General features: G+C 30.7%; 1 protein-coding gene across 1 annotated transcript in view; it reads left to right on the top strand.

Annotated features, from left to right (window-relative positions):
- LOC136977326 (ATP-binding cassette sub-family C member 4-like) overlaps positions 1-19064 on the top strand; it is a 107297-nt gene that overhangs the window by 56494 nt on the left and 31739 nt on the right. Inside the window, exons 2-8 of the mRNA XM_067272794.1 lie at positions 8172-8282; positions 10130-10235; positions 10310-10528; positions 12703-12792; positions 14656-14819; positions 17314-17439; positions 17517-17766. Of these exons, the coding sequence (XP_067128895.1) occupies positions 8172-8282; positions 10130-10235; positions 10310-10528; positions 12703-12792; positions 14656-14819; positions 17314-17439; positions 17517-17766 (1066 nt within the window). The remainder of the gene's footprint in view (positions 1-8171; positions 8283-10129; positions 10236-10309; positions 10529-12702; positions 12793-14655; positions 14820-17313; positions 17440-17516; positions 17767-19064) is intronic.

Raw genomic sequence — 19064 nt, 5'->3', positions numbered from 1 at the left:
CATTACTAAATAAACATTTTAATCTATAAAACCAAAACACGATTACAGTTTTAAAGGATAATGTGTAAAATCAACGTAAACAATACCTGTTTGATAGAAAATATAGAACAAAGAAAAAATAGTGCTATCAGTTTTCATCAAAGAAAACCTGACGATACGCACAAAACAAATTGAAAATTTTCAATATTGTAAAATATATGGGTAAATTTCAGGTGACAAACATGCTTACTTAAATAAAATAATATCGAATAACGAAGTTTGCACTTAAAAATTGTGAAATATTGTACGGAAGATTGCCCCCATTTTTCCAACTTTCTTAGTGCGAAAACCGTGTTGTAGATGTGCCGTGTTCTACGTGTGATACCTGTAAAGTGAAGATTTTCACCTTCTTTTTTCTTAATATACTTTGATTCGATGTATTATTAAACTTCGACAAAAAACATCCATACCACCCTAAGATCAGCGCATCATACACATATACTCACCAACTTTTCGATATGTATGACCATGTTTGACCGTAAATAATATTTCAATAAAATCTTTTAACTTAACTAGTCCCACAAATTTGGGAATAAGTAAAGTTTATTTGAAAAACTCTGTTTACAAATGATAAATAAAATGAAATCGGATTATATATTATCATTTACATATTATGTATTCAGAGAATTCGTACGTTTGTATATAAATAACACATTTTAGAAATAGTTGAATGTAAATTTAATTAACTTTCCCAACACTTACTTAACTATTAAATTAAATTATATTCAAATTCATAGCTACAATTAATGTTTATTGGTAAAAGAAGCGTTCTTCTTAGTACAAACATAAATTAAAGAAAGTATTTCATTGCACGACTTAAGTGCTTTATAACGTAGGGCTTAGTGGGAAACTCTACAAAAAGAAAATATAATTTCAATGTATCAGATTAAAATAAAATATATTTTAATATTTTTAGAATATACATTTCCTGTTTACTTTCTTACGTCTAAATTTCGAGAATGGGTCACATATGCTATTAAGCAGCCTATTGCTTGCACGTAATCAAATTTTTAAATATTCCAACTGACAAAGAGAATAGAGTAAATATGAAGAAAAGAATAATTCTTAATCTGATGAAAAATCACTACTAAGTAACTGTTATTTTTGTCGTAGTTATAACTTATAACAGAGTGAAGTTATGGCAAGAGGATAGACAATCAAGTCTTTTATATTTTTGGGTCCAAAAGATTTTCAAACTTCCAAAAAAAATAAAGCCGGGCATTTACACTGTATTTACGAAAGTGTAAGTCAATGGTATAGAAATAATATTTTTATCTTATTTTGTAGCTTAATAACTGCTGTGCTTTTATAAAAAATGTTTCAAGTTTTTTAAGGAGGTTTGGATATTAGAAAAAAAGCATTGCAAAATTTTTCATTAAAATCGAACCATGGTTCAGGAGATACGGCTCTTACAACATTTATAAATCTGAAAAAAATGAAATAAAATGAAGCAATTATGAGTGATATAATCAAGTACAGAATGTCAGGAAATAGTTCAGCAACCGATCGACCAGATTCTTTTAATATAAACAACACGCGTATGACTGCAGTTCGACCTCTTTCTGATAATCACATATTACAATCTGATTTATAATAATTAAAAGTTATTATCAAATAAACTATACGATTTTAAAATCGTTAATTAGCATATAATTACTAATTACTAAAAAATTTACAATAATTTCTACACCAGAAATATTGTAATAAATGATTTTAAACATACTGGTATCAACGTCAACAATACTTTAATTTTAACGAGCAATTATTTTTTGTGACATCGTCACAAAGTTAAGTCACAATGAGTGACTTAACTTTCCAGGAAACGTTTAATAATGCCTGTCGCATCATCTGTTATGATGTTTTATTTTGAAAATGTTTATATTTGTAATTATTAGAAAATAGCAAACAGCTTCAAGTTGAGAGTAATCCCGAGTTTTATTTTTTTAAAAACTGTAAATGCGAATATCCAGGAAAATCATCATTAATTTCGCCCTTACAGAAGATATCACACACAATCCCTATGTCTCCGATTCCCTCGATTTTTAGTGAACAAAATTTAATGTTATGAATGGCACTAATACAAAAATCCACCTGCAAAATGTCAAAAATGTTTGACAAAAAGCACAGGAGTTGAGCTTGAAAGATGGTCAACAAAATCTACTCAGAAACACTCCCTCACACACATACATAGAGGAGAGGAGGGTATTATGGAATATCATTTACATTTCTAAAAATAACTTTATTGGATTTTGATTAAAATTCTCAAAATCATCATGAGTACATACTATAACTAGTTGTAATGAACTATCACTGGTAAAAAAAATACTGATTATTTTGTTGTTATATAAAAAAATTATTTATAAAAAGTCACAAATGGAGGTTATTATGAAATAGTCGGGTAATATGGAATAGGGAGTTTAAACCACTTAAAAACTTATTATATCTCATAGAACATGGTTATTTTTAACTATAAAAACCACATAATTAAGATTATGTGCATGTCATTTCTGCTTCGAGTCTATTTACAAAGTATCAGATATAATTTTCTTTCTCTGCTCCGGTACAGTCAAGGTGAGCGCACAGAGAACAGCCGAAGCATTGAATCCAAATTTCCCCTCGTTGATCTTCAGAGAGAATTTTCCGTTACGGAAGATACATTCACCGTCTTCGTTTTCCAGTTATATGGAATACTATACTTTTACGTCGGGTATTATAGAATATCTAGTATTCCATAATACCGACATGCCCTTGGAAAATGAACCTTTACACTGATGGACAAAACATTGTCAGCTAAAAAACGACCACGGTATAACAAACTACAATTCTTTCAGTGTACATTATGTTTAACATCAATGTTCAAGTCACATGTGTACTAGTAGGTTAAAATGTTTGAAAACTTGCTTGCAAAAACTCTTGAAAATCACAAAACACACTTTGTTCTGTAGCGAGTGGGACGACAACAAGCGGTCAACTCTAACGGCACTGCATCATAGGAGTCTTTCTTGAGTATTTTATGGTATTCCCAAGTTCTAGCAGCGACAAACAGAGCCGAAACCTCGGTATTCCATATTTCCCGACTATTCCACAATACCCTCCTCTCGTCTACAACAAAACAACCCCCAATTTCTTTCATTTGTCGATTTTCCGAAGTCTCCTGAGTCCAAAAATGGAAAAATGTTGGTGGTCGTTTTTGACCGATCACCATTCTATTTCTCTGCTATATATAACAAAGTCGAGAAAGTAAGCAGACCAGAAAATCGTATGTAATTATTCGGGCTTTTGAATTCTAATTATCTCGCATCTGGACTCGATCTCTATGCATCTGACCCTATTCTTCAGATCAAGGACAGACAAATTGACCGACTGATGTCCAGATAGATAACCGTGGGAGTCTATACGTCTGCTATTTGTGAACTGTATCGAAGAAATACAATTTTCTACCGAAATTATTTCGCTTTATTTTGTAAAATATAACTTACTTAATAGCAATAATAATAATTTCTAGTAATATTAATAATATAATGAAAAATAATAAATAACTTTAATGACTTACGGAAGTATTTACAATATTACTAGCTGACCCGGCAAACGTTGTTTTGCCATATAAATTATTTCTAGGTAATTTCTAGCTGACCCGGCCACGCGTTGTTGTGGCTCTAAATGTATCTATTATAAATGTATAACACTTTTCCCGTGGGGGGAATTTCAAAAAATCCCTTCTTAGTGTACATTCTCTTGACGTACCCTATTAAAACGCAATCAAAAACGCATCTAAAATAGTATAATAAAAGCCGAGTTCTTCACAGTAAGCCTTAATCCCGTCACTTTTCCCGCTGGGGAATATCGAAAAATCCCTTTTTAGTGTATATTCTGTTGACGTAACCTATTAAAACGCAATTAAAAACGCAAAAAAACCGCATGTAAAATAGTATAATAGAAGCCCAGTTCTTCACGGTAAGCCTTAATCCCGTCCATCTCCCCCACTGGGGGAATTTCAACATGTATATTATATAAAAACACGTGCGTATTCGAATGCAACGTTGTGTCAAAATTTCAAAGGAATCGGTAGGAACAAACGAACGTTATATTTTATTTATATAGATAGAGATAGAAAATGTCTGCTTCAGTCCATTCTCACAGAAAAGCAGAATGCCTGACAGAAAAGCAAACTTAGGTCGTCGGAAGTTAGCGCCATCTGTTGGACATAAAAGCCTTACTCCATATATAAATATATTTTTCAAAGGGGGAAATGGTGTAGGGGTATGAAAAATAGATAGTAGCCGATTCTCAGACCTACTGAATATGCATATAAAATTTGGTGAAAATCGGTAAAGCCGTTTCGGAGGAGTACGGTAACAAAATTGTGACACGAGAATTTTATATATAAGATATCGAATGTGTTTTTTAAATTTTGTTTATTTTGTTTATATGTTTGGTAGACACTTTCGAAACAGATACGTCTAAGATTTTTTAAAGTGATCCATATAAAAGTATTATAGAAAAACACGAGGTTATTTTTAAACTATGCACCGTATTAAAAAGGATAATAACTTATAATAATATATTTAATTTATGTATATATGTTATATAATAATAAGGTTTAGAAATCTTCGAATTTTTAAATTCAATTTACAAGCACATCGATGACGAAATTCTTACGAAAATGATAATCTCACTGTTTATTATATGATGAAATCCACCAGCCAATAACATAAATATCTCGTTTAACGTTTACACTTACACATTTTTCTATCAGAATATTGATATTACATATTGTTAGAGAAGACTTGTATTTCTCTTCATGCAGTGTGTAGAATATTACAGAGCTACATGTTAATACAAAATGAATGAGAAAAGGAAAAGTAATCCATTTGACTCAGCTAGTGTTTTCTCGCGTGCATTTTTCTGGTATGTAATTTCATTTAAACTGATTAGTATTTCAAATTTAATATAAATATAATTGGTAAAGTTCTCGTATGACTTCAATCTCGTGCATAGCATTTTAAAAGGGTAAAATTAAAAACAAAGTTAATTCTTCCATGTAGTTTATTAATCATATAATAGTGATATAGATAAATTTGCTTTCTTTATATTACATTCTCGCTGTAATAGAAAACGTACAGAAAGTATGTTAATCGGTCAAAAATGTTTCTCCAATATTTTTATATTTTTGGAGTCAGGGGAACTTGAAGCGTCCAGAAATATGAAAAAAAATTTAGTTTTTTTTCTGTATGTATGGATGTTAGCATGTGGGAGGCACGATTTTGTTCATGGTCTTTGAAGCTTAATAACTCCTGTGCTTTTTGTCACGAATTGAAATTATGAAGCCACGTTTGTGCATTTGGGTCATTGATGAAAGTAAATATTATAGATTAAAGGTCGAGCGGTGTACAGGTAAAGAAGTTCATGTTATATCTCGAATAAGGTCTGATTTAATGACGATTTTACTCGCTGTTACTATTTATAATTGTTTTTGAACGCCATTCCTGAAATTTAACTTAAACGTTTTGCCATTTTATAAAAATTAAAAATATTAAAAGTTTTTAAAAGTAAAATACTGATGGCGTCACCCAAAGTTCTGAGAGAAAGTTTAACAACTCATTGCCGGATTCTTTTAATATAATATTTTATATTTTATTAAATAGTGAATACACATTATAGACAGAACTACAAAGGGATTAACGAATAATAAATTAAAGAATAAACAATATTTTAATTAAAATATAGAAAGATACAGCTAAATTTACGATTAGTCATTTAGTAAATGAAAATTAAAACAGGAGATTATAAAGTTTTATCATTGAGGTAAGATTAGTTTAAATTTCAGCCGCTGAAACGAGATTTGGCTCTGATGTTTCATTATTGAGTTTTACTATAAAACGTATTTAATGTACATATTCAGCAATCAGCAGCGCCAAATTTCTCCCAAGCGGTTCATTTCGGTTTATTTTTTAAATAAAAATTGTTTACATTTGCACTTATGATATTCATTATTTGGATATTTGTAGTATTTGGTGTATAATATTGTTTAAATTACTCAAAAAATCTAATAATAATAATCTATAAATTCTGTTGGAAATGTAAGAAAAGAAAGAAAAAGAAAACAATTACTGCACTTTGTAGAAAAATGTATTTAAAAATACGTAGTAACTTTTCTTATTTATCTTATTCCTTGTGTATAAACTTGCTGACAAAGACTTTTTCTTGTGTTAAATGTCTTATTGTTTCCTTTGATCAACAAGAAATGTTATAATATATATCACATGAAATATATGATATATAATAATATTACGTATTGAAAATAGATACTGTATTGAAAGTTGAACACCATTTTGATATTTATATATTATCTATGTTAACAGGATTCTCGTGTGTAATGGATTTTTACGTTTTATATACAGAATTGTAATTTCGTATTATGCTAATTAAATACGAAGAATGTATTCATTTGTATATTTTCATAATTTTAACCTAAATATGTTTAGTATCACTATACAGAAAAATATTTTTATTTTTAAAAATAAGAGTTGTTTTTATATTTAATAATACATCATTTTACATTTTAAAGAATGCATAGAATTTTTGAGATAATTACCATTTTCTCCTCAAGATACGTTGCATAATTTGTATATTGTCGTACTGTTTTACATGAATGATCACATAGTAATTAATATGTCATTTTCCATAATAAATTGTTTTTAATAATAGGACATATTTATTTTTAATTTTGCTTTATAATTAAAAATAATTGTTATAAAAATATATTTTTCAAAGATTTCCTAGTATATTAGTGTTTACTTCTTCCACGAACTAAAATCTTTCTGTTGATATTATTCTTTGCGTCACTTAAAAGTATTTTCGAAGAAATTTAACAAAATAACAAAATTCTGAAACCTTCTCGATAAATCAAATGAAAATAGTATAATTTTTATGATTTATTTCTCAAACGTATCACATATATAAGCTATGCAATTCATTTAAATTTGGCCTATCCTAAATTAATGACATTTATCTATAATGCAAAACCACGTATAGTACAAACACTAAATGGTATTAATAAATAACATTAAATACTTCAACCGTAATTATACGGCTTGCTAAATGATATTGAAACACAAAACTACATATACATCATATATATTCAGATGCTTATATTCGCACACTTGTTAGGTGACAAATGTGACAATGGTAACCCAAGTAAATGAAAATAATATTCGAAAATGAAGAAAAAACGTTAATCTGGTAACCACAGTACTACAATTTATTAATTAAAAAAACTAATAAAAACCAGGTGACTTCATTTGCGATTAATTAAATTTTATATCAAAAATAAAACCATGAGTGACATACACTCCTGAAAAGTGAAGCTGCAACACTAGAAAAAAATGCACCAAATGTAAATTGCATTACTAGAAAAGATGATAACAATACACAATAAATTAAAGTTTGCCTACAAAGCAGGTCAGATTTGGGGTATAAATTCCAGCAGACAGTTTGTGCTGTGAGTGTTATCAGTGATGATTTGCTGTAGCCACGCCAAAGAAGCCAAACACGCCAAAGAGGTGGTGTGTTGCACCAGCCTATGACAGAGGGTACAAACAGCCTGATGGTGCCATGGCAAACAGTCGCATTTCATATTGTAGCATCAGGGGTATTAACGTAGATTTCTTTGAAGTAGGAAATCGTCTTTTCTCTTGTACGTTAGTTCGTTAGCACATTTTCTATAGCAAAAGCCACTGGCTTAAACGGAAGCTATAATGGAGCATTGTCTACAAATTATCGAAACAGTAGACATTGCTTCAAGGAGTAAATTTGTTTTTGTATTTTTAAACTTACAGAAATACAATAAAACAATCCTCTTGAAAAAAATAAAAACAAACAATGAAATGTCCAATAGAAAGGGAAAGAGAATTATATACTTTGTAGTTGTTAATATCGAAAAATATTGATTTATCCTCACGAAATCGTCAGGATGACATCGCTCTTTACAATGCACAGTTTTTACTTAAGTTTTTATACATAAAATTCTCAGAGCATACATTAGTGAAAAACGTATTATTTAAATTTTAATATAAATCTTTTATTTTTGTAATAACCTTAATTTGCCGTAACAAATTATTGTTTTTTTTTAGTTGGCTTTTTCCTTTACTAATCAAAGGAAGAAAACACTATTTACAACAGGAAGATATATATGAAACTTCGAAATATCATTCCTCTGAGTACCTTGGAAACCTTCTTCAGAAGTAAGTTTAACGATTAATATTTAAATTAAATGTATATGAAATATAATTATGTACACTCTGATGTATATATTAAATGCAAAATTCTATATATATAAGTAAATATAGCTCCGTAATTGTTTTGAATGTAGAATTCTTATTTTATTGATTGCAAATGGGAAGAAATTAATTGAGAAATACAGTAGAGTCGAAAATCGGAATCAATTGGGGGACTGAGTTTGTTCCGATTACTCATTTGTTCCGATTACCCATTATGTACGAATAAATATGTTAACCTGTCCGATGTTCAAATTTTTCTCCGTTGCGTGTCGCTTCGTGTTGAATTTTCGTCGATTTTAAGCCTAACGAAAATTTTTATAATAATAATCGAGGCTATCGTATCGTTAAAAATTATTTCTGCATTTTGTACAAACAAAATAAATATATTGAAGAATATAAAAACATGAAAATTATACTTTAGAAGTAAATTTAGTATCAAAAACGTTCTATTCAGCACGACACAGTCCTACTGGAAATCGTTCCGATTACCGGCGATTCCGATTACCGGGGTTCCGATTAACGAGTCTCTACTGTAGTTTGAAAGAAATAAAATTGTGTAACCAGTTTTGTAAAGTAGTAAACATCATTTATTTCAACCATAAATTTTTATATGTATACAAATCTTTATGTAGAGTGATACCTACTCTCCAATTATGTGATTCGTTTTTAAACCCCACGAATGAAAAATTTATTTGGTTTTTCCTTTGGCGTAATCCACATCCTAGTTTGGACTTTGGTATTCAATGAAAAAATTGACATTTGAAAACCGCAGTATTTTTAAATGATGATAATTTTTTTTAGTGCCAGAAGTTGAGTGTAACCGATGAACTCCACATAACCTGAAAATTGAACCGAAACGAAGAACGGAAACTAAAAATGAGGCAATTTTCTATATTTGTTTTGAATTTGACAGAATCTACGCTAAAAGAAAAATTGAAACATCAAATAACTTTTTATTTTTGATCGGCTTTTTAGTTATGACTTCACCAATAAGAAACTGTTCTGAAAGTAGTGTGGAGTTGTCAGAACATTAGAATACGAACCCATCCACGCTAATGTACAATATCTGGGCCGTCAAGATCACATGACCTTCGATTTTATCGTTTGTAAATTTATCATGTATTCGTTGAATTTTATCACGTGACCTAGAGACTCAAAATAAGTGATTCCTTTCTCTCGGTATTATCGTCAAAAAATGATCTTTAGTAATTTTCTCAAAACGCTTTAGTTGGTTCTAATTAATATGTAATTGATATTAAAGAAGTAAATCTAGGCAAAGCATTTGAAGTGCTTGTAGAATGCAACATTTAATTTTAATTTTAACACAGGCATACCATAAATTATGTCACCAATTTTTATCCTTCAATGCATTATCGTCTGTTTGTTTCTTTAAAACATTGCTGAGTTTAAATATGTTTTCTACAGTGTTTTTAATAAGATGTAATCAATGTCACCAAAATGTTTATTATTGTTGAATTTTGAGCACTAAATTAACAAGTAGTTTTTATTCTTATCCATTGTTATCGATTTACATAATTCTCATGTAGATGCATGTTATCTACTCTGCATTTTTGAACGATTTTCTCATAGAATGACTTCAGTTCTTCACATACCTAACAGCTTACTTCTGATATTATTATTGAGTTGATTAAAGGAGTATTTTGGAAGATTTATAAAACGTTTGGAAATATATATTACTCGAATTAAGGAATATTTTGAAATAATAATATGTAATAAATATAAAATTAGAATTATTAATGTTTTAAAATTTCTATTCACTATTATTAACGAATCTGTAACATCTCTTTCAGAGAATGGGATAAAGAACTGAAATACAGAAATCCAAGCATGTTGAAAGCCATATTGCGATTTCTTGGATGGCAATTCTTAACTGCAATTATACTTGCAGTTATTCAGGTATTATAAGAGATTACAAGAACATTAATATGCTTTTTCAAAATGAAATAATTAAGTAAACACTACATTTTCAGGATACTATTATAATAGCAATCCAGGCATATGTTTTGAAATTAGTAATTAATTATTTCGACAACACTTCGGATTGGAATGAATTCTGTGCTTATTTATCAATCGCGGGATTTTTTGGTATAACTGCGATTTATTTAATTATCTATAATATTAATTTCTTTGTAACAGAAGTTTTGAGCATGAAATTGAAGATAGCTTTGTATACGGTTTTGTATAGAAAGGTGAGTATGAAATATACTTTAAATATATATAACGTAATTAGATATAACATATTAAACGTTACAGATAAATGTGTTGCAGATATTTCTAGTTACAAAAATTATTAAGTTTAATTCACTTGTTTCAGCTCTGTAGAAATTAAGAATGTAAACAATACACATAAGTTAAACGTAATGAATTTTATATTTTTCCAAAAGTAATTACTGTTTATTTCCAATATATTCGATTTTTATTCTTGTAAAATAGAAAATTGTAGAGAATATTCTTACAGTGTATCTGCCATTATTATTTTTTTTTGGTGTACCCCTAAATGTCCAAAAACGTATCCACGGTTAAAATAAGGTAATCTAGAAAAGAACCTCCTACTAAATTCCGTGATTTTCTGTGTTTGTTTTTGTGTGGATATTATTTTGCATTATATTTTCAACTTTATTGAACCAAAAATATTGAAACTTTGCATAGGTTATTTTCATATACATGGGCAGTATTTTAAGTTTTTATAGTTATAGGTAAAGTAAATAAGACACATGTGTAATATCTCAAGTATAGTGATAATTAACAAAACTTTTACTTTGTTATTGGAATTTATAAATCGCCTTTCTAAGATAGGAACCATTTCTGTGAAGGGGTGAAGCGTTTTTGCAATAATTAGTAATAGGTCAATTTTCATAACAGATGAAGCAACACTTAATTTTTAGTTGGGGCCATATCTTAGGATTTTATAAATTTACATATATAAACTTTTAATCTACATACTAAATTTCTCTTTCAAAGTAAATAGTTGTCGAAATTAAACTTTCCTAACTCAGAGGGTTCCGGAGAGTGTTCTACCGATCGAAATAAGAGAATATTTGAATAACAGGTACTTCAGACAATGTGCTCACGATTTATTGAATAAAAATGTTTTTCGTACAAAAAAACACCGATAAGTGGGCTGTAGCTATGCAAATCACGGTTACAAATGTTAAATAGGTGCTCCATTCGCAAAAGCATGTTTTTCACTGATGAGCACAATGAATCCGCTTTAATCACGAAAAAATTACGACGAACTATGTCTTTTAGATCTGACACAAATACACATCCTGATGCACATATATCGTGATGCACAATCACGATATACGTGGTCTTTAAAAAACTACCTAGACAGAAGTCATATGGTGTAAAATATGGTAAACAAACAGGCCAAGCTATTGGGAACTGATTACTGATCACTTATTAATCTGCGAAAGTCTGCCTGAAGACACGTTGAACAGAGCAAAGTATGTGGGATCGTGGGATCATTCATGAATATGGTATTTTCAAGCCTTACGTTGAAGTTCTGGGATCAAAAATTCGTTAATTAACACTTTAAAATCCTATTCTACAATAATGGAACAAGTTCAAAATTCCTGGTGAATAATTCGAATGAAATCTATAGTAAGCTTTTGTACGAAAAATGTTTGTTTAATAAATTGCGGGTGCATTATCTCAAATACTTGTTGTCCAAATATTTCATCTTGAGTAGTGAAACACTCTTCATAGCCTTCTGAGTTGAAAAGGTTTAATTTCGACAACCCTGTATATACGAGGGGTGTCCGATATTAAAGGCACGAGCCAAAACTTCACTAACATTTATAATTAAAAAACATTTAATACATTCCACAAAAAATTACATACTTTTGTTTATTTCTCGACATAATCTCCGTAAACGTTGAGACATTTATCATCTCTGTATGACACTAGTTTGAACATCCCTTCCCCTTCTGCCAAGTTGTTCAAAGGTGAAGGGATGTTCAGACTAGTGTCATACAGAGATAAATGTCTCAACGTTTACGGAGATTATGTCGAGAAATAAACAAAAGTATGTAATTTTTTGTGGAATGTATTAAATATTTTCTTTATTTATAAATGCTAATGTTATTTTGGCCTGTACCTTTAATATTGGACTCCCTGTATCGGATACCTTATTAATTCAGTACTGATACAGTACTGATACAGTACTGATACTGATTGAAACTGATACTTTATGGAATTTATTAAATAAGTTCCTCATTTTTGGCCTACAAGAGAATAAATTTGTACACTTTATTAATTCGCTATTAAATAAAATAAATATTATTCTATTTTTTCGATGTATTTCTGTTGAGATTTAATATAACTGCAAGAAATTAATTTTTATAAAAACATTTATATGCAGGCAATTAACTTAAGTTCTTCATCTCTGGCAAAATCAAATGTAGGTCAGACGGTGAACCTTCTTGCAAATGATGTCAGCAAATTTTGTAACGTAAGTACAAAATATATTTTTTTATTGAAAAGTAAAATTTTAAGTGTATTAATATTTTCCAAACCGAGATAGTTTTTTTTTCTCAGAAAACATCATCATATATTACTAAAAATATTCAATTTAAAATTCTGTGAATTTTTCTCCTTATGATAGATCTGACATTGATTTTTTCATAGTGATTTCATACCCTTAAACATATATTATACAATAGGATTGGTTTAATAAGGATTTAGAAAAGTTTTGACATTATAAACAAAACTGAACAAAGTATTGAATGTCCTTCATAAATGTAAATATATACAGTAGAACATCGATTATCCGACTCAATTGGGGACTGGGGTTGATCGGATAACTGAAAAGTCGAATAACCGAAAAGTATGAAAAAAATACATTATTAGTATAGTGCAGTGTTTCCCAAACTTTTGACATCTGTGTACCCTTTGTATAATTTCTTAATGCTGAGTACCCCTCATCAAAAAAATTGCATATACTTTAAATCAAAAACCAAAGATAACGAGGATATTCCATTTCGATATGCTGCTGCAATTGAAAAATCGAAAAAGCCAAAATAGAAGAGTATGTGGAAAATATTGTTCCTAGATATAGCGATATGAACTTTAGGTCTCATTTTTGTCTTTCTAGAAGCACTGTCAAAGTAAGTCTCTGCTAAGAATTGTTAGTTGTAGTAACTAGCTACAGAAAAATTGGTTTATTCGGCATTTTTAGCTTTTTATTAATACTAAAGCACATAACAAACCTTTCCTGTTAGAAAAATCGCACAAAAGCTAAAAATACACACACGCACATTGTAACAATTCAATGTGTAGATACTGGAGGTTTTTGTGTGACACTGTTGTCTTGGTCATAGGGTGGAGGAATACACAGAATCACAGCACCCGGCGAAACCGCTAAGAAGTAACGAAGTTTTTTATTATTTTTCTATGTTTGTAATCGAAAAAAGTAAACTGCTTGTTGACCAGGAACAGCCGAAGCACGGTGCAGCGCGTACCCCCACTAAACTCTTCCCGTACCCCTGGGGGTACGCGTACCACACTTTGGGAAACACTGGTATAGTGTATTAAGTCTGGTTTAAATACTAGCCTCCCTTTCATGGTCGAGCCAGTGCTGCCAGCTAAAACATGCAAAAATTTAACAAAAATAATATTAAAGTAGCCAAGACATAACCAAATATTGTAGCGCCACATCACTAGCGGACATTTGAATTTGCCGACTAGAACGCGGTCGGTTAACCGATAAGTCGGTTAATCGGGAGTCGGATAATCGATGCCCTACTGTATATTTAACTTTTCTCACTCTGTGGATCTCTCTATGATATTGGTATTCTTAGAATATTCATTATCGGTTCAGTCAGCCCATAAATAGGACAGGCGAGTGATGAGTGAGGGGTGCATTATAATATATTCGATTAGACCAATTTCTAACACCTTCCTTCAGATTTTCAGTTTGTCCGGGTCCCCGTGTGGTAGGCTGTCAAGTTAATGCTTCTATTAGGAAATAATTAGAGAATAAATGAAAATTTGAAACATAGAAGTGTGTACAAATCGAAATTTATTTAGTAGTTTTTTGCGACAGCGACACTCAAGGAAAAAATTATTTTTTATATAGTCATACACATTTCGAGCATTTATCCATTTTTCTCCAGTCAAATTTCATTAGAACTTTACATATAATATTACCTTCAATTCAGTATTCCATAACAGTCATTTTTTGTAATCTCTGAATAGAGGTATGTTTTTATTATGTAGTAATCTTAAATACATTATTTTGTAAAGTTTTTACGTATTAGAATATATTTCCTTTTCCTATAATTATATTTTTAAATGCAATTCTTTTTTTTCACAGCACGTCTTTACCGTTTTATGTTTATTTACAAATCCTTTCTTAATCATTGTTACAATAGTGGTACTGTGGCAGTATTATAGATGGGCCATTTTTGTTGGAATGTCAGTAATATTCTTATACATCCCTATACAATTTTTCTTTGGAAAACGATACTCAAAACTTAGGTAATCATTACTATTTGAAACTACATAACTGTAAATTATAAATTGAGGTAACTTCATTTAATAATTGTTAATCCAAATGGTGAGTATAAATTAATTATTCTCTACTGAAAGAAATTTTGCTCTTGTAATTAAATTATTATGAAGAAATATTGAATGAACTTTCTTTCAGATTATATTTTTCCCACTATAATCTATCATTGGAAAATTCTCTCAGCGGTCATTACTGTAGATTGTGGTTGCCCCTTTCAAATGCATAATTAGTTTTGAAGCGATATATTTATATCATTACTTGTAGAAAGGAGCACTGTTATTTAAAATATTTCAAATGTTACAAGCTTTACAAGCTATAAATTACAAGCAAAATATATCAAATAAATCGTTTTGTAACACTAAAAGTTTTTACCAGCTCCTCGTCATAATCAATTTTAGTTTTATAAAGTTACTTATACACTCTTCAAATATGAAATCGTAGCACCACGAAGGACTGTGCGTAGCCACATCAAATTGCAAGATCGATAGAGGTGAGAGAGATATGCAAATTATCATGTTCGCGTATGCAGTGGGACATCTAGTACCCAGTTTGGGGCTATTAAATTCATTAGCTGGATTCAGCTATCAGCGACAGTTCGCAGGATCTAAACTTTTATAGAAGCGTAAAAAATGCCTCAGATACATAAGCGAGCTGAATAAAACCAGCTAACAGCTGGAAAGGAGACTGTAATTTAAATCTGCATAGAGGCCTCGACTTGTCGATGCGTTTAGTGGCGACGCATGTCAGGCACAATGTGAGTACCATCCTGCGATATGTGACACGATGGACGCAGTGACATATGTAAACTCGCCGAAAATGACTAGTGCGCGATAGAGCACAGAAACTGGAAGATTTGCCGATCAGTCTGTCCGGACCCGTTTTCGTGGCACGTGACATCTGATGCCACCTGTCGTCCAGTTACAGAGTGCATCTGTTTCCATCCAAGCCATTCGCAACTGATTGCATGAAGTCGGGTTAACTCACGGCAACCAGTAACCAGGGTTCAATTATCCTCTTTTGTCTTATTGTTGTTGATTATTTTGATGCCGTTATTTATAAACAGTAAAATTTTATTTTTTTCCAACAGAAAAATAATAAATTTGGTTCTTTTACTAACGTGAAGAAAATCCAGAATTTTTCAGGTGACGAACTCGTTCGTCAGGCGCGCATCCTCGACCAATTACTAGAGTTAAGTGGTATTATCCACTCGGGCACTAACCAATATTGTTTAAAATTTCTATATGAGATATAGCGTTTTAAATTATTAAAGTATTAGCAAGACTTTTCAGTAGTTTGTACAATATATTTGATAGAAAATTTTATTTAATGTTTAAATAGATTTCAATCTTTTTATACCTGCAATAAGAAATGTGTACTAAAAAGTGCCATGGAAGTGAAAGGAATTTTGTTGTTTTTGAGTACATTTGCTAATTCTTTATAAAGTTTGATTTACATCACAATTTCCAAAAGTTATAGTATGGCTTTATCTGTAATTTTTTTGTACCAGTGTCAAATGTTTAATATCATTTAACAGTAGTATTTGTTGATGTGTTTGTGTCGGACAAATCGGATGGTCTCGTGGAGTTTTTCGGATATTTCTGACATGTCTAACAACTCAATAGAGGCCAGCTTCCAATAAAACTTTCACCGTAAAGGCTTTTATCGGCGTCTGAAAATTTTCTGTCCTATCAAGGGAATATACCACATTACCTATAGTACTTGTCCAATATATACTTTGTACGGCAACGGTCGGAAACCGGTGGTCCGCGGACCATCAATGGTCCGCGAGAAAATTTTGGTGGTCCGTGGAGAAATTTGGACATTAATCAACTGAAGGTTATGCGAAGTATTACGAAAGAAATGCAAAATGCTTAGATTCTTTTTTCACTCGTTGGGGGGTTTTTATTCGAATCTAAAACCACATACGAAATGACTGCTATCAATAAATAATGAACAATAAACAATATTTTGAGTGCGATAGTCGTTTTTCGTGGAAAAGCGCTAAGAAACCATAAACTTATTTCAAACAAGAAGCAATGAACTTTAGGCTTGCGTGAATTTGTTATAACTAGACACGCGAGTTTCATATTAATATAGTAAAATTGAACTTTTATGATCATTATTATACAACAGATTTTGTATCGGTTAAAAAAGTTTATGAGAGTGGTCCGCGGGATTTAAAATTGTGAGTTTGGTAGTCCGTGAGGTCAGAAAGGTTGCTGACCGCTGTTCTACGGTATCTAACATTTTTACGCTAAACCCAAAAATTTTAACATTCTTATAGCTTAAAGATTATTCTCATATAATGAAGTAACTCTAACTTATATCTCATAATGCTGAAACAGCAAACATTTCTAACTTATAATTTATTATTATGTTTAGATCTTAGGTAATTTTTAATTAATTAATTACATTTTTACAAGGGTTACATATGTGATTATGAATATATTTACATATTTTTAGATTACAAGCAGCGATATTGGGAGACAAAAGATTGAATCTGCTAAATGAGATGATCGCTTGTATGAGATTAATTAAAATGTACACTTGGGAATTGCCATATGCTGAGTTAATAGAGAAAATCAGAATGTAAGCATAAATAAATATTTTCATCATTTATTACAATAATTTTTATAATTTATATTCAATTTTATTTATATTTGTAGCCAAGAAATGAAAAAAGTCAGAATGTTTATATATATTCGAGGAATATCATTAATATTGGGATATCCTTTATCAAAATTATTTTCTTCTCTTATTTTCTTAGCGATCTTTCTACTTGGTGGTCGATTAACTGCCGAAATTGTGTTTGTCACTATGAATTTTTCGATATACATTTACTTGAATACTATTGTACTGTTTTCTGTAGCAATTAATGTTGTTGCAGAGATTTTTGTTTCATTGAAGAGAATTCAGGTGAGTCAGTTTCAATTAGTTTATAATAGAATTTTAAAGGGATAAACAGTACCAATCTGCGTTAAATATAAAATCGGAATACGTGTTAAATTTTTAATTTAAAAAATTTGATATTATTGAAATAAAATACATTGTTACATATAATGTTGATTATTAGTAAAGAAGTGCTACTTGAGATATCGAGCTTTGCTATCATCCATCAAAAAATAATTAAAAACAATTGGAATCTATGTAGAAATGATTTGGAAATACCTTTCTATAAGAAGAAAGCGTGATTGCTTTGAATGTAATGTAAATAAAAATTTTTATATATTGAGTAATGATGCAATGAATATTCGGTTACTATTTGGTATTGGGCCTATTCGGCCTATTTTTCGCTGTTCGGCCGAATACCGAATACCTAAAAACAGGAGTATGAAATAACAAAAACACAGTAAATTAATCATTTTAGTATTTATATTTAATGTTATTGGGTTATTTATTTATAACTTACAACCTGCACAAAATAAAAAACAAAATAATATTAGTCACATGTATTCACAATGTATAATTACAAAGATCAGCACACGTACACACCTATTCGTGCGAGAATCGTCGCACATCCGAGGGTCTGACCCAGCCTATCCTTCTTTTTAAGCACTCGTCTTTGCTTTTCCCCTTCTCTTTCCTCTATCGCTCTAGTCCACGTATGCCTATGCATACATCATAATGTGCGCGCACAATACTTTTGATTCGTCACTTTTCCGTGGTAGATTTCCCATTTTACAATTACGTGAATCATAGCCTGGTAATAACGGAGAAAAGAGACGGATGGGACGTCGGTATAAATCACAGTTATGATTTCACAGATTCGAGACAGCTTGGTAGCCCGAACGGCTCCAGGCTTTCGTCCGTGCACGCCAAGTGACTTTCGTTACAAGCATTTAGCTTTCCGAAGTCTACGAGAACAATTATTTGGCATTGATGGCCAATAAGCTGCCTCGACTTGTTCGATTATGTTATTAACTCAATTTCACATTTATTTTCACATTTTCACTTCGCAGTTCTTCTCTGTTCTTTTTCCGTTATTTACACGTGTAGGTCAATTCATTGTTATCCACATTTGATATCATCATTTATCACATACTGCCATGACGCTTATGTCTGTCCGCTACGGCTGTCAAGAATTAACGCGATTGGCGAAGCGTAGTGCAGCGGGCCAATAGAGAGCAGGGTCCTTCCCATAATGCGGTTTACGCGCCAATTTTCGTGCGTGCGTTAATCAAGCCGAATAGTTTCGCCGAATATTCGGCTATCGG

The sequence above is a fragment of the Centruroides vittatus genome, unplaced genomic scaffold (genome assembly GCF_030686945.1).
Source record: "Centruroides vittatus isolate TY-2023 unplaced genomic scaffold, ASM3068694v2 contig_453, whole genome shotgun sequence".
Lineage (NCBI taxonomy): Eukaryota > Metazoa > Arthropoda > Arachnida > Scorpiones > Buthidae > Centruroides > Centruroides vittatus.
Note: the sequence above shows the minus strand (reverse complement) of the source record. Positions and strands in the feature narration are given on the sequence as shown.